Source organism: Oncorhynchus kisutch, linkage group LG22, assembly GCF_002021735.2.
Source record: "Oncorhynchus kisutch isolate 150728-3 linkage group LG22, Okis_V2, whole genome shotgun sequence".
In the NCBI taxonomy this organism is placed as follows: domain Eukaryota; kingdom Metazoa; phylum Chordata; class Actinopteri; order Salmoniformes; family Salmonidae; genus Oncorhynchus; species Oncorhynchus kisutch.
In genome coordinates, this window is record NC_034195.2 from 5,321,506 (window position 1) to 5,337,425 (window position 15,920).

At 41.1% G+C, this 15,920-nt stretch overlaps 1 protein-coding gene across 1 annotated transcript; it reads left to right on the forward strand.

The window, feature by feature from the left end:
- Positions 1–4,038: 4,038 nt before the first annotated feature.
- On the forward strand, positions 4,039–14,569 carry LOC109867449 (tripartite motif-containing protein 16-like). Its single transcript, XM_020456616.2, has 6 exons — positions 4,039–4,700; positions 6,673–6,768; positions 6,939–7,172; positions 10,453–10,612; positions 12,255–12,302; positions 13,403–14,569. Exons 1-6 carry the CDS (start codon positions 4,104–4,106, stop codon positions 13,924–13,926), a joined length of 1,659 nt encoding a protein of 552 aa, XP_020312205.1. The 5' UTR covers positions 4,039–4,103; the 3' UTR covers positions 13,927–14,569.
- The last annotated feature ends 1,351 nt before the right edge of the window (positions 14,570–15,920 follow it).

The following is a 15,920-nucleotide window of genomic DNA, read 5'->3' on the forward strand; positions in this document are numbered from 1 at the left end:
ATCTCTCTGTACTTTGCTCCGTTCATCTTTCCCTCGATCCTGACTAGTCTCCCAGTCCCTGCTACTGAAAAACATCCCCATAGCATGATGCTGCCACCACCATGCTTCACCGTAGGGATGGTGCCAGGTTTCCTCCAGACGTGATGCTTGGCATTCAGGCTTAAGGGTTCAATCTTGGTTTCATTAGACCAGAGAATCTTGGGTGGGCTGTCATGTGCCTTTTACTGAGGAGTGGCTTCCGTCTGGCCACTCCTCAGTGGCCACCATAAAGGCCTGATTGGTGGAGTGCTGCAGAGATGGTTGTCCTTCTGGAAGGTTCTCCCATCTCCACAGAGAAACACTGGAGCACTGTCAGAGTGGCCATTGGGTTCATGGTCACCTCCCCGACCCCCGAATTTCTCAGTTTGGCCGGGCGGCCAGCAATAGGAAGAGTCTTGGGGATTATAAACTTCTTCCATTGAAGAATGATGGAGGCCACTGTGTTCTTGGGGACCTTCAATGCTGCAGAAATGTTTTGGTACCTATCCCCAGATCTGTGACTCGACACAATCCTGTCTTGGAGCTCTACCAACGTTTTTTTCTCTGTCATGCACTGTCAACTGTGGGACATTATATAGACAGGTGTGTGCCTTTCCAAATCATGTCCAATCAGTTGAACTTACCACAGGTAGACTCTAATCAAATTGTTTGTAGAAACATCTCAAGGATGATCAATGGAAACAGGATGCACCTGAGCTAAACTTCAAGTCTCATAGCAATGGGTCTGAATACTCATGTAAATAAATAGCTAAAACCTGTTTTTGCTTTGTCATTATGGGGTATTATGTGTAGATTGCTGAGTATCTTTTATTTTTTATTTAATCCATTTTAGAATAAGGCTGTAACAAAACAAAATGTGGAAAGTCAAAGGGTCTCAATACTTTCCAAAGGCACTGTCATTTATTTTTGTCACCATTTTGTCTCATTGAAACAGGCAAAGCATTGTACATAGCCCAATATTGAATTGTTAACATGGGACTCACTTCCTCCCCATAAAGATTTCGAAGAGAGGGCCCCTGCCTTCACGAGGGAATGTATTACACAGGTGCCGTTTAGAATTTTCCTGGGCCTGCAAAACATTTTAATGTCCAACTTGGCAGCAGAGAGAAAAAAGTGCAGCTTTAGAGTTAATGTCCTGCAATTCTACACATTTTACCATGGGGCAGAGAGAAACGTTTGAAGTTTTAAAACAAATTTCATGGCGTTCTACTCATTTTTGCATTGGGTGGCAAGAGAAATGGACAGTTTTAAAGCAAATTTCCTGCAATTCTACATATTTTGCCATGACAAATGCCGCGTTCACATGCTATCAGTGTTATCGGAAATTCCTAGTTCTGACTGGGAGGTTTCCCTTGAATGACCCTCCAAGTCAACAAGTGGGAGGCTCAGAGAAAATGACCCTCCAAGTCGGACAAGTGGGAGGCTCAGAGAAAATTACCCTCCAAGTCAACAAGTGGGAGGCTCAGAGAAAATTACCCTCCAAGTCAACAAGTGGGAGGCTCAGAGAAAATGTTGTGGCCCGAGTTGCCGGGTTGTGACGTTTCACCACTGACATTTTACCTTTCAACCAAAAGATGACAACAAATCCATTTTTTGACAACCTCTATCAATATAGATAATGTAGCTAGTCTGACAATATTGTCAATGTTAAGCAACATTAGTTAACTTATCAAGCTCGCTAAAATCTTATTGGTTTGTAGTATAAGTGTTCCGGCCAGAATGTACATCAATGACAATAAGTCATTTTTCTGACATCACAGTTAAGAAATAGGAAGTTCTGACACACACACACGGCATTATGCCACGTTCATATGATATCTGAGTGAGAGTGACTGACAAAATCAAGAGGTCAGGGCCCCTGGACACATATCTTGCGTGCCCGGTCAGCAATTTGGCCATGATTACTACAAAGTTTAGACAGCAGGCTAGACTAATTTACCTAGAAATCTATAAAATGTTAAACGACATGGGCTAATTGAGTGACTATCAGCGACTGACATAACAAGACGAAAACTGCTGATGCACAACCAAAGTTCGAAATTCCAGATTGTGTATTCTACTACTATACTGCTAGTAAGTTGACTTCCCTACATTTTTTAAATAATAATTTGATTGGGGGCCCCCTAAAAACGGAATTGGATGTGGTAGGGGATTCGATTAACCCATTGAGTTCCACCATAACGGCGGTGTGTTTTGAACTTCTAACCCATTTGAATCATTATGTGTTTGAGCTACAGACTTCTGGGTTGGAACATTTGGATTTGTCTATTTCTTCTTCATCTGTATATACCAACCAGTTTGTGTAATTAACGGGGGCTGAGCTAGAGGGGTGTTTGTGAGACAAGGGCGAATCCAGAAGGGGCCTGGTGCCAGGTTTTTCTGTTTTTTTAAACGTCTGTAGATTCCGAATGGCTTGAGCAACAAACTATTAAAAGGTATTTATGAAAAGCTGAGATTCACCAACATGGAACATGCTTTGCTCTTTGATGTCCACAAACTACAATAGAGTCATTAGAAGGTAAGGGGTTCTTCTACATAGAAGATCCTAGGAAATCCTAGGACATAGTGTCTACAATACTGTAACAAACTCCACATAGTTGTCATCGACTAGTTGGATATTCATTTCCCAGTGCGCAAACAATTTCTGTACAGCTTTCATATAAATTCTTTTTTATCAGGTTTTTGCTTTGGCAGCCTATAAAAATGTATTTTAATTTTTGTCAATAAAACGGATTTTGTCAAATAGTTGTGTGTTCCACTTGTAGCCCTGGTTATCCTGAAAAGAAATGGGTAAAACACTTCATTGTGAGGCTAAATACAGTATAAGAGCTGGACATGCAGATGAATGAAAGTCGTCAATGAAAATACCATTTTTGCTGGGTGTCACACCCTGATCTGTTTCACCTGTCCTTGTGCTTGTCTCCACCCCATTCCAGGCATCGCCCATCTTCCCCATTATCCCATGGGTAATTATAACTGTGTTCTCCGTTTGTCTGTTGCCAGTTCGTCTTGTTTGTCAAGTCAACCAGCATTATGTCTCAGCTCCTGATTTTCCCATGTCTCTCTTTTTCTCGATCCTGGTTTTAACCCTTGCCTGTCCTGACTCTGAGCCCGCCCGCCTGCCTGACCACTCTGCCTGAGCCTGCCTGCCGTCCTGTGCCTTTGCCCCTACTCTGGATTATCGACCTCTGCCTGCCTTGACCTGTCGTTTGCCTGCCCCTGTTGCTATAATAAACATTGTTACTTCAACACAGTCTGCATTTGGGTCTTACCTGAAATGTGATACTGGGGTCTTGGGACTGATAGGGCTCAAATGGTATGGTTAACTGGGTAGGAGGAGTTTGCACTGGGTGAAAAGTAATTGCATTCATTTTGTAACCGGCTGCGTCCTGGGCATGAGCCGAGTGTCCAGTTCAAAGCGGATAGCAAACCTTGCCCAACCGGGGCACCCACTGTTCAATTTGAGAAGGGCGTTCCTCCCTCACCGGTTTTGCCCGGTCATGTCATGGGCCATAGCCCGGTGCACCCTGATTCAGCCTAATTAAACTCCCTCAAACCCAACCCACTGCTTATCTGAAAATAAACTTTGGTATTTTCTAACTCCAACCTAACTAATTATACAAAAATAAACTGGAACCTTGAACAACATACTTCATATATTCTAATAACTCGCATTTGAGAATGTTTAATTGTTTGATTTATTCCATATTAAACTTCAGGACCTAACCTAGGAACAAAACGGTTTGTTTCTCTCTTGAAGTTGCCTGCAGGGCCACGTTCAGTTGCAAAATGTTCTTGAACATTGCAGATAGAAATACACAAATAGAGCCGAAGTGATTCCTTATTCTACATGTCGGAGTGGCATGTTAATTCTACATAACATATTTCTATCTGAATGCACTAAAACGTTGCGTCCTGCTGAACACACCCCAGTTCTCTCTCTCTCTTTCTAACCCCACCCCTCTGGCCAGAACCAGGAAGTCCCTCTCCCTCCCACAAACTCTCTCCTGAGAAAACAAAGCTGATCTGATTATCTGTCTGTGTGAGAGTGAACAACAGTCCAAATGGCTCAGCAAGGAGTTCTCCTGGATCAGGACCAGTTCTGTTGTTCTGTCTGTCTGGATCTACTGAAGGAGCCAGTCACTACTGCCTGTGGACACAGTTACTGTTGGAGGTGTATTGAGGACTGCTGGGATAAGAATGTTCTGAAAGGGGTCTATAGCTGTCCCCAGTGCAGACAGACCTTCACTCCAAGGCCTACTCTGAGGAAAAATAACATGTTGGCTGAGGTAGTTGAGAAACTGAAGAAGACAGTACTCCAGGCTGCTACCCCTCCTACTCTGTGCTATGCTGGACCTGGAGATGTGGCGTGTGATTTCTGCACTGGGACCAGAAAGCAGAAAGCCCTCATGTCCTGTCTGGCGTGTCTGGCCTCTTACTGTGAGACTCACCTCCAACCTCACTATGAAGTTCCTGCCTTTAAGAAGCACAAATTGATTAAAGCCACAGCTCGACTACAGGAGAAGATCTGCTCTCATCATGACAAACTGCTGGAGTTTTACTGTCGTACACATCAGCAGTGTATATGTATGCTGTGTGTGATGGATGTACATAAAGGCCATGATACAGTGTCAGCTGCAGCAGAGAGAATTGAGAAACAGGTAGGACCTGTTCAACATGTTGGTGACTGTCTGATGAACAAAGACTTAAAGATACAGTAGGAACTAAGTCTGTTTGAATGATATATATTTGAAATATAATTGACCCACAGCAGAAGTAACACAAACTGGTACTTTATATTCTCACAGTCAGAAGTTTGGACACACCTACTCATTCAAGGGTTTTTCTCTATTTTACCATTTTCGACATTGTAGAATAATGGTGAAGACATCAACACTATGAAATAACACATATGGAATCATGTAGTAACCCAAAAAGGTTAAACAAATCAAAATAGATGTTTCTAGTTGAGATTCTTCAAAGTAGCCGCCCTTTGCCTTGATGACAGCTTTGCACTCTTCCGCATACATAGGTTCGGATAGGCGAAGTGAACGTCTGCGCTCGCATATCCCCATACCTACGCTTGAAAACGCAATGTTACCGTTTGTCCCTCGAGATGCCGTAAACCAGTACACTTTCTCAAAATAGTCTGAATTAATCTAAGATAACGCAAGAAATCCGTAATTCATTTGCAGAGGAGGTGTTAGGTGCGCAATTTTACATCTCACTAAGATGTTTGCCGCAGTATTTCTCAAGTGAAATAATTTTATTTATTTATTTCAACACCAAATCATGATTGTTTCCTATTAAAATGGTCTAAAAGAAACAAATAGCTTCTTAGCGAAGATACATTTCTCAAGCAAGAATTTAGCTTGGACTGTCTGGGAGTGGTCTGAGTGGGGAGGGGGAAACTGAAAACTAGCTGTTATTGGCAGAGATGTTTGGAACTCTTTCTAATTGGTTTATTAACGAATTTACCACCTGGTAATGTCACCAGGCCAAAGCTCCATCATACACGGGTTTTTGGTAACGGAATTACAAGGCAATGTTTCTTAAATTTACAGAAGGCAAATCATTTATCCAAACGAAATATAAGTGTTGATATTAATTGGCAGGGGTCTGTAATTGATGTATTTCTAATACATTTTACGACTTTTTTTTCTGGTAGATGTTGTCTAATACCCCCTTTTCCATCTGTTTGACCAGAAATCAAAGCCATTAGTTGCTAGGTTTCCATCCAATTGGCAACAGATTTTCATGCAAATTTTTTAAAAATATGCGTAAAGAAAATATGCAAATTTTTTCGCCATTGGTGTGCATCCACCAAACTGACTTGTTGACATACAGTGACCTTGGAAAGGCGTGCACTTTCACCACCCTGTGAAGTTCATCATCCTTTATTTAATCTGTAGCCTAATAAACTGCATGGTTTCCCGAGTCCTAGTTGGAGGACCACACACCATGCCATCGCGTGACTCCCAATTGGATGATTGTTATATCAATATATTCACTTAAAGGCATTTCCACAATGTCTAGCGTAATACATTTTACCGACACAAAAAGATCCCTCCCACCATGTCTAACAAAGAAATGTTCTGTCGGCATTTATAAAAATGGACGGAAACTTCCTGTTTCCTTCAAAGCTGTTGTGATACATTTTTGTATATAGCATGACTTTACTCGCATAAAAACTGTGGATGGAAACATGTGCCTACTTTTTAAGATGGAAAATGGTTGAAAATGTATCTATGCCTTAATTTCACCAAAATATACTCTTAGCTTTCATTTGACACCCAATTTGATATGCTCCTATGAACTTCACATGCTGGTGCTCATGGGTAATTTTACGTGGAAATTACCATATAATACGAAAAGTATGATGTAGTACATAATTACTTTAACCTAGATGCCCCAAATGTATCACCATGTTCTCAAGCCAAACACCATTATCATTCAGAATATGCCCTTTCATGACTCCAAAGTTCAGTAGCAACATATCAATTATCATATTGCGAAGGTATTTCCTCATTATTTTAGACCTTACTCTCTATTGGCCCTATGTCTCATTACTGTGTTAGTGGAACTACTGGACAAATAAAGCTTGATAACTCATTGAATAGTGACTTTCCACAGAAGCAACTGGGGATGAGTCAGCAGAAGGTCCAGCAGAGAGTCCAGAAGAGAGAGAAGGAGTTGAAGGAGCTCCAACAGGCTGTGGAGTCTCTCAAGGTGAATATTGACCAGAGATGCACCTTTTCACTTCTCTTGGAGAGAGAGAGAGAGACCCCTCTCCGAACTCACTGATCCCCACTGTGGGGAACAGGCTGTCTGGGCTCCTAGTTAAAGAGAGAATAGACTGTTTAACATGAAGCCTTCTCTCTCTCTCTCTGTCCTAAAAGCACTCTGCACAGGCAGCAGTGGAGGACACTGAGAAGATCTTTACTCAGCTGATCCGCTCCATTGAGAGAAGGTGCTCCGAAGTGAAGGAGCTGATCAGAGCCCAAGAGAAGGCTCAAGCGAGTCAAGCTGAAGGACTTCTGGAGCAACTGAAGCAGGAGATAGCTGAGCTGAGGAAGAGAAACGGTGAGCTGGACCAGCTCTCACACACAGAGGACCACATCCATTTCCTGCAGGTAACTATATTGCCTTGATACAGTTGAAGTCAGAAGTTTACATACACCTTAGCCAAATACCTTTAAACTCAGTTTTTCACAATTCCTGACATTAAATCAGAGTAAAAATTCCTTGTCTTAGGTCAGTTAGGATCACCACTTTATTTTAAGAATGTGAAATGTCAGAATAATAGTAGAGATAATTATTTATTTCAACTTGTATTTCTTTCATCACATTCCCAGTGGGTCAGACGTTTATATACACTCAATTAGTATTTGGTAGCATTGCCTTTAAAATGTTTAACTTGGGTCGAACGTTTTGGGTAGCCTTCCACAAGCTTCCCACAATACGTTGGGTGAATTTTGGCCCATTCCTCCTGACAGAACTGGTGTAACTGGGTCAGGTTTGTAGGCCTCCTTGCTCGCACATGCCTTTTCAGTTCAGCCCACAAATGTTCTATAGGAATCAGGTCAGGGCTTTGTGATGGCCACTCGAATGCCTTGACTTTGTTGTCCTTAAGCCATTTTGCCACAACTTTGGAAGTATGCTTGGGGTCATTGTCCATTTGAAAGAACCATTTGCTACCAAGCTTCAACTTCCTGACTGATGTCTTGAGATGTTGCTTCAATATATCCACATAATTGTCCATCCTCATGATGCCATCTATTTTGTGAAGTGCACCAGTCCCTCCTGCAGCAAAGCACCCCCACAACATGATGCTGCCACCCCTGTACTTCACAGTTGGGATGGTGTTCTTCAGCTTGCAAGCCTCCCCCTTTTTCCTCCAAACATTACTATGGTCATTATGGCCAAACAGTTCTATTTTTGTTTCATCAGACCAGAGGACATTTCTCCAAAAAGTACAATCTTTGTCCCCATGTGCAGTTGCAAACTGTAGTCTGGCTTTTTTATGGCGGTTTTGGAGCAGTGGCTTCTTCCTTGCTGAGTGGCCTTTCAGGTTATGTCGATATAGGACTCGTTTTACTGTGGATATAGATACTTTTCTACCTGTTTCCTACAGCATCTTCACAAGGTCCTTTGCTGTTGTTCTGGGATAGATTTGCACATTTTGCACCAAAGTACGTTCATCTCTAAGAGACAGAACGCGTCTCCTTCCTGAGCGGTATGACGGCTGCGTGGTCCCATGGTGTTTATACTTGCGTACTATTGTTTGTACAGATGAATGTGGTACTTTCAGGCATTTGGAAATTGCTCCCAAAGATTAACCTGACTTGTGGAGGTCTACAATTATTTTCCTGGGGTCTCGGCTGATTTCTTTTGATTTCCCCATGATGTCAAGCAAAGAGGCACTAAGTTTGAAATACATCCACAGGTACACCTCCAATTGACTCAAATAATGTAAATTAGCCTATCAGAAGCTTCTAAAGCCATGACATCATTTTTCTGGAATTTTCCAAGCTGTTTGAAGGCAAAGTCAACTTAGTGTATGTAAACTTCTGATCCACTGGAATTGTGATACAGTGAATTATATGTGAAATAATCTGTCTGTGAACAATTGTTGGAAAAATTTCATTCACATTTCTGACCCACTGGAATTGTGATAGATTAATTCACTTATAATTCACTGTGTCTGTAAACAATTGTTGGAACCATTACTTGTCATGCACAATGTAGATGTCCTAACCGACTTGCCAAAACTATAGTTTGTTAATAACTTCTTATGGCTGCAGGGGCAATATTGAGTAGCTTGGATGAAAGGTGCCCAGAATAAACGGCCTGCTCCTCAGTCCCAGTTGCTAATATATGCATATTATTATTAGTATTGGATAGAAAACATACTGAGGTTTCTAAAACTGTTTGAAAGATGTCTGTGAGTATAACAGAACTCATATGGCAGGCAAAAACCTGAGAAGAAATCAAAACAGGAAGTGGGAAATCTGAGGTTGGTCGATTTTCAACCCAGCCCCTATTGAATACACAGTGGGATATTGGTTATGTTGCACTTCCTAAGGCTTCCACTAGATGTCAACCGTCTTTAGAAACTTGTTTGAGGATTCTACTGTGAAGTGGGACCGAATGAGAGAGGAATGAGTCAGAGGTCTGCCAGCAGTCACACGCTGGTCACGTGCATTTCACATGAGAGGTAGCTGCGTTCCTTTGCTTTTCTGAAGACAAAGAAATTAAAAACATCCTAAAGATTGATTCCATACATCGTTTGACATGTTTCTACGGACGGTAACGGAACTTTTTGACATTTCGTCTGCAACTAGGTAACGCGCTTCATGACTTTGGATTTGTTCCTGGGAGTGCATTCCGATGAGGTTCATCAAAGGTAAGTGAATATTTATAATGTTATGTCTGATTTCTGTTGACTCCAACATGGTGGATATCTATTTGTTTTCTGAGCGCCGTTCTCAGATTATTGCATGGTTTGCTTTTTCCGTAAAGCTTTTTTGAAATCTGACACAGCGGTTGCATTAAGGAGAAGTGTATCTATATTTCCATGTCTAACAATTGTATTTTCATCTACATTTATAATGAGTAATTCTGTAAAATGACGTGGCTCTCTGCAATATCACCGGATCTTTTTTAAACTAGTGAACGTAACGTGCCAATGTATACTGAGATTTTTTTATATAAATATGCACTTTATCGAACAAAACATACATGTGTTGTGTAACATGAAGTCCTATGAGTGTCATCTGATGAAGATCATCAATGGTTAGTGATTAATTTGATCTATATTTGTGCTTTTTGTGACTCCTCTCTTTGGCTGGAAAAATGGTTGTGTTTTTCTGTGGCTTGGCTCTGACCTAACATAATCGTTTGTGGTGCTTTCGCTGTAAAGCCTATTTGAAATCAGACACTTTGATTGGATTAACAACAAGATTACCTTTAAAATGGTATAAGATACATGTACAGTGGGGCAAAAAAGTATTTAGTCAGCCACCAATTGTGCAAGTTCTCCGACTTAAAAAGATGAGAGAGGCCTGTAATTTTCATCATAGGTACACTTCAACTATGACAGACAAAATGAGAAAAAAAATCCAGAAAGTCACATTGTAGGATTTTTAATGAATTTATTAAAAACACTGTATGTTTGAGGAATTTTCATTGAGATTTCTGTTGTTTGAATTTGGAGCCCTGCACTTTCACTGGCTGTTGTCATATCAATCCCGTTAATGGGATTGCAGCCCTAAGAATTTTGCGGAGTGGTTGAAAACTAGTTTTTATGACTCCAACCTAAGTGTATGTAAACTTCAACTGTACATGTGACACATCAGTGTAGAATTAATGAAACTCTCAATTATTTGTCTGTCCGTTTGTCTGACTCCCCAGAGTTATCAGTCTCTCTCCAGTCCCAGTGTTTCTTCAGACTTACCCAGCATCACTGTCCGTCCTCTTCAGTACTTTGGATATGTGAGTAAGACTGTGTCTGAGCTGAGAGAGAAACTAGAATACTTCCTTAAAAGAGAATGGACCAAGATCTCGACTACAGGTACGTTGAAAATAATAAGAACATCAACTTTAGATCCCTACAATTCATATACAGTGCATTCGGAAAGTATTCAGACCCCTTGACTTTTTCCACATTTTGTTACGTTACAGCCTTATTCTAAAATGGGTTAAATAAAAATAATCCTCATCAATCTACACACAATACCACATAATGACAAAGCGAAAACAGGTGTTTACACATTTTTGTTAATTTATTATAAAAAACAGAAATACCTTATTTACATAAATATTCAGACCCTTTGCTATGAGACAGGAAATTGACCTCCGGTGCATACCGTTTCCATGGATCATCCTTGAGATGTATCTACAATTTGATTGGAGTCCACCTCTGATAAATTCAATTGATTGGACATGATTTGGAATGGCACACACCTGTCTATATAAGGTCCCACATTTGACAGTGCATGTCAGAGCAAAAACCAAGCCATGGGGTCGAAGGAATTATCCATAGAGCTCCGAGACAGTATAGTGTCGAGGCAAAGATCTGGGGAAAGTTCTGCATTATTGAAGGTCCCCAAGAACATAGTGGCCTCCATCATTCTTAAGTGGAAGAAGTTTGGAACCACCAAGACTCTTCCAAGAACTGGCCGCCTGGCCAAACTGATTACCTCAGGGAGGTGACCAAGAACCCGATGTTCACTCTGACAGAGCTCCAGAGTTCCTCTGTGGAGATGTGAGAACCTTCCAAAAGGAGAACCTTCAGATCAGGCCTTTACGGTAGAGTGGCCAGACGGAAGCCACTCCTCAGTAAAAGGCACATGACAGCCCACTCAGAGTTTGCCAAAAGGCACCTAATGAACTCTCAAACCATGAGAAACAAGATTCTCTGGTCTGATGAAACCAAGATTGAAGGAGGAGGAAACCTGGCACCATCTCTACAGTGAAACATAGTGGTGGCAGCATCATGCTGTGGGTAGGTTTTTCAGCGGCAGGGACTGGGAGACTAGTCAGGATTGAGGGAAATATAAACAGAGCAAAGGACAGATAGATCCTTGATGAAAACCTGCTCCAGAGCATTCAGGAGATCAGAGTGGGTCGAAGGTTCACCTTCCAACAGGACAATGACCCTAAGCACACAGCCAAGACAACGCAGGAGTGGCTTCGGGACAATCTCTGAATGTCCTTGAGTGGCCTAGCCAGAGCCCGGACTTGAACCAGATCGAACATTTCTGGAGAGACCTGAAAATAGCTGTGCATCGACGCTCCCCATCCAACCTGACAGAGGTTGAGAGGATCTGCAGAGAAGAATAGGAGAAAGTCCCAAGCTTGTAGCGTCATACCTAAGAGGACTCGAGGTTGTAATCGTTGCCAAAAGTGCTTTAATAAAGTCTTAAGGAAACGGTCTGAATACTGATGTAAATGTAATATTCGTTTTTTTTATACATTTAAAAAAATGATCTGTTTTTGCTTTGTCATTATGGGGTATTGTGATGTCATTACGGGGTATTGTGATGTCATTATGGGGTATTGTGTTTAGATTGTGGGGGGATTTAAAAAAAAATCCATTTTAGAATAAGGCTGTAATGTAATAATGCACTGTAACACAACAATGCACTGTACATGTTCAATATGATATGACGATAACATTCCCTCTCTCTGTGAATGTGTTTGTTTGTCTGTAGTGGATGTTTTGCCTACAGAGCCCAAGACCAGAGAACAGTTCTTACAATGTGAGTCTCTTTATTCAAAGCAACTAACAGTTCAGACAGGAAACCCTCATTCGTTTAACCATTTATTAGAAAACAGATGACAATAGATTTGGTCTTGGCATTAGGCAATGCTACTTCAGGGGATGCCTCGATGCCATATCAATGAGTACCGTTATTACCATTATCAATCAACCACAGGCAGTGAGCGAGATATATACCGATCCCCCTGACAGAAACAAATAGCAGAAACAAACAGGTGGAGGCTGGGGTGGTGTTGAGACTAGCAGAAAACAGACAATGTATAGCGGGTAGCAGCGATGTTACCGCGGCAGCAATATTAAGCAGCAAAGAAAAGCTAATGGCATAGTTTAGCGCAGAAGAGGGTGTGTGTGTGTGTGTGTGTGTGTGTGTGTAGAACTGGTCAAGTTCAATAGACCTCAATATTAATGTAGGAACTGTTTTAATCCGATTGGTGTAATCTCAGTTGATGCTATCTCTATCACTAATGCTCTTTATACGGACACTCCTCACAAACTCTGAGATAGGAATATATACTATAGCAATAGTGGATATAGTCAAAGACTGGGTACTGCAGCTATCTGATTCATTGTCTTGCTCCTTTGATCTCTGCTCTGCTATAATCAAAGACCGGGTACACTGGAACAAATTGGTGAAAATGTACAGCTAAAAATCTTAAATTAGCTACTGGAATTCTTTGTTACAGTACTGTAAAAGCAATGCATTATGGGGGCTCAATGACATTCAGCTACACTGTTAGCAATTGCTGTAATTGTACAATAAATTACTGTATTAACTGTTTTGCTGTTCATTTACTGCAGCATACTGAACACGTATGGTGCATTGTGGGAAATGGGTACAGCCACAGAATACAGCAACCTACTGGCTACTGTGCTGCCAATCATTTACTATATTGCAGTACCAACCCATACTGTATTTTTGTAGCACCAAAAAAAGCTTTTCCTGTAAATCTACAGTAACCTACTGGCTACTGTGCTGCCAGTAAATTACTGAAAAAAGACAGTATTTTTTTTAACATTGTGGATTCATTATTTGACAACTTGTTCTAAACTCGGCTGGTCTCTGCTCTGCTCTTCTCCCAGATTCCTGTCAGCTCACACTGGACCCAAACACAGCATGTGAAGAACTCTTTCTGACTGAAGGGAAGAGAAAGGTCACCTTTACAGATCAAGCCCAATCATATCCTAACCATCCAGACAGATTCACCAACTACTACCAGGTTCTGTGTAGAGAGGGTCTGTCTGGATGCTGTTACTGGGAGGTGGAGTGGAGTGGGCACTGGGTTCATACAGCAGTCTCATATAAAGACATCAGCAGAACAAGGGCAGGTCATGCATTCGGATCCAATGACAAGTCCTGGAGTTTAGGGTGCTCTACGGGTGGTTATCGTTTCATACACAATAATGTTGTGACTAATGTACCGGGCCCTTGGTCCTCCAGAGTGGGAGTGTACCTGGATCACAAGGCAGGTACTCTGTCCTTCTACAGCATCTCTGACACAATGACCCTCCTCCACAAAGTCCACACCACATTTCCTCAGCCCCTCTATCCTGGGTTTCGTCTCTATGGAGCTAATGATACTGCTGAGCTGTGTAAACTGTGGTAGGGGCCCACATAGATACTAGTCATGCTGGTGGTGACAGTCCCCATATGTGATGCTTCATTCGGCTTAGTTCTTTTTCTGCAGTTACTTCATCGGACTGATTAGATCTTCAGAGATGTAATTAATAAAAATGTAATGTATTTATATTCTATCAAATGGAATGTTTTAATCTTGTACATTCACCATGGTGTATGTTTTTGATGTATATTGGTTTGCATTGAGCGCCATTGATATGTTTTCTATTGGTTATCCGTCTCTATGCAATTTTTCTCAGTGGCATGGAACAGGTAGTTTCACTTACTTGCTAACTATACTATTTGGGATGGTTTCCCGGACACAGATTAAGCCTAGTACTAGATTTAAAAGCATGTTCAATGGAGCTGTCCGGGAAACCAGCCCTAAATTTGGCAAATTTGATGCACCCATAATTTTAAGGCGCAACGTTAAACCTATCCAGCAGGTGGTGCTACTGACCAAACAATAAAAAACTGCAAATATCTTGATTTGCCAGTCAATATATTGTGCTAATATCGTTGTAGATGTATCGTCAATCAACTATCCCGAGTTAAGAATAGATTAAGTTAGGCCTTCTATTGTTCAGTGATTAAAAAATATTTCTGGTGATGGGAAATAAATACAACAAAAACAAGGTCATGATTTGGATTGTCAAATGTATTTTCCAATTGGATAAGCAAGTTCCTGAAACGTTAAAATACTGCGTTTCACCAGTACCTTACAGTTGTTTGTATGTTTATGTCTGACATTAACAAACACTATAGTAATAGTATTCCGAGGTTTGTATTTGACGTTTAAATGGACTGTGTTGAAGCTGGTTTGTGGTGTAGTGATAGGAGGGGAGGAGATAACGATAAAGAAGACAAAAGATTTTCATACACAGCAGAGTTACTGGCTCTGTCCCAAATGACACCCACTTCTGACCAGGTCAATAGTAGTGTACTACATTGGGAATATAGTGTATTTTTCAGATCACTGTCATTGGAATAGTTCATGGCTGACATTCCCCATTTGTGTTTAGACATCCTCTCATTGAACTGGGACAGATTCTAAATGGTATTGATACGTTCCACATACAGTACCTGTATTCCTTCATCTCTAGAACTTTACCTGATCTCACTCACTAGGGCCAGCTCTAGGCATAAGAGGTCCCCCCCCCCCTCCACCTTACGAGGTATGCAGACATATTTAGATGTATTTAAAAAAAAATTAAACATAGAATTAAGCATAATGACTATGGCTCTAGAAACAAAGGAAAGGCATGTTTCAGGTGTTTGAAAAATGCTAAATTCTCCAACTCCCGCATGGGAAGTCTAGTCACCCTCTGGACCACCTCCCCAGCTATCCACACGTACGTTATGTTAGTGTAAGAATGTGTGAGTAGAGTCCAGTGTGTGTGTGTGCATTGAGTTAGTGCAAAAAAGGGACAATGCAGGTGGTCTGGGTGGCTATTTGATTAGCTATTTAGAAGTCTTGTTTAACAGTCTTATGGCTTGGGGGTAGAAGCTGTTCAGGGTCCTGTTGGTTCCAGACTTCGTGCACTGTGCGGTAAGCAGAGAGATCAGTCTATGACTTGGGTGGCTGGAGTCTTTACGCCTCTATTCTTTTGGTGTAGTCATCTCCCCACTACACATGGAGTGACGATAGAACGATGAGAAACAGGAGCAAGGTGATGGAGACTATTATTTTTGAACAGTTATCTTCCTATCTGACATCAAATAACCCTTGCTTTCAACTTCTTTATCCTAAATGTCAACAATACAAAGTCTCCTCTATACCCTCCTTTCTCTTGTTTGTGTATTACAATGATTAATGTAACAATAACTTAGAACAGTTAATGTACTAAGTTATTTCTTCTCGGGCTAATCACTTAGTATTATCCATTGACAGAATTGTAGTGCACAAAATAATTAGAGTACATGTCAAGAAAGTGTATAAAACTGTATTAAAAGTCATAACATGTAGAATTCATTCCATATGCT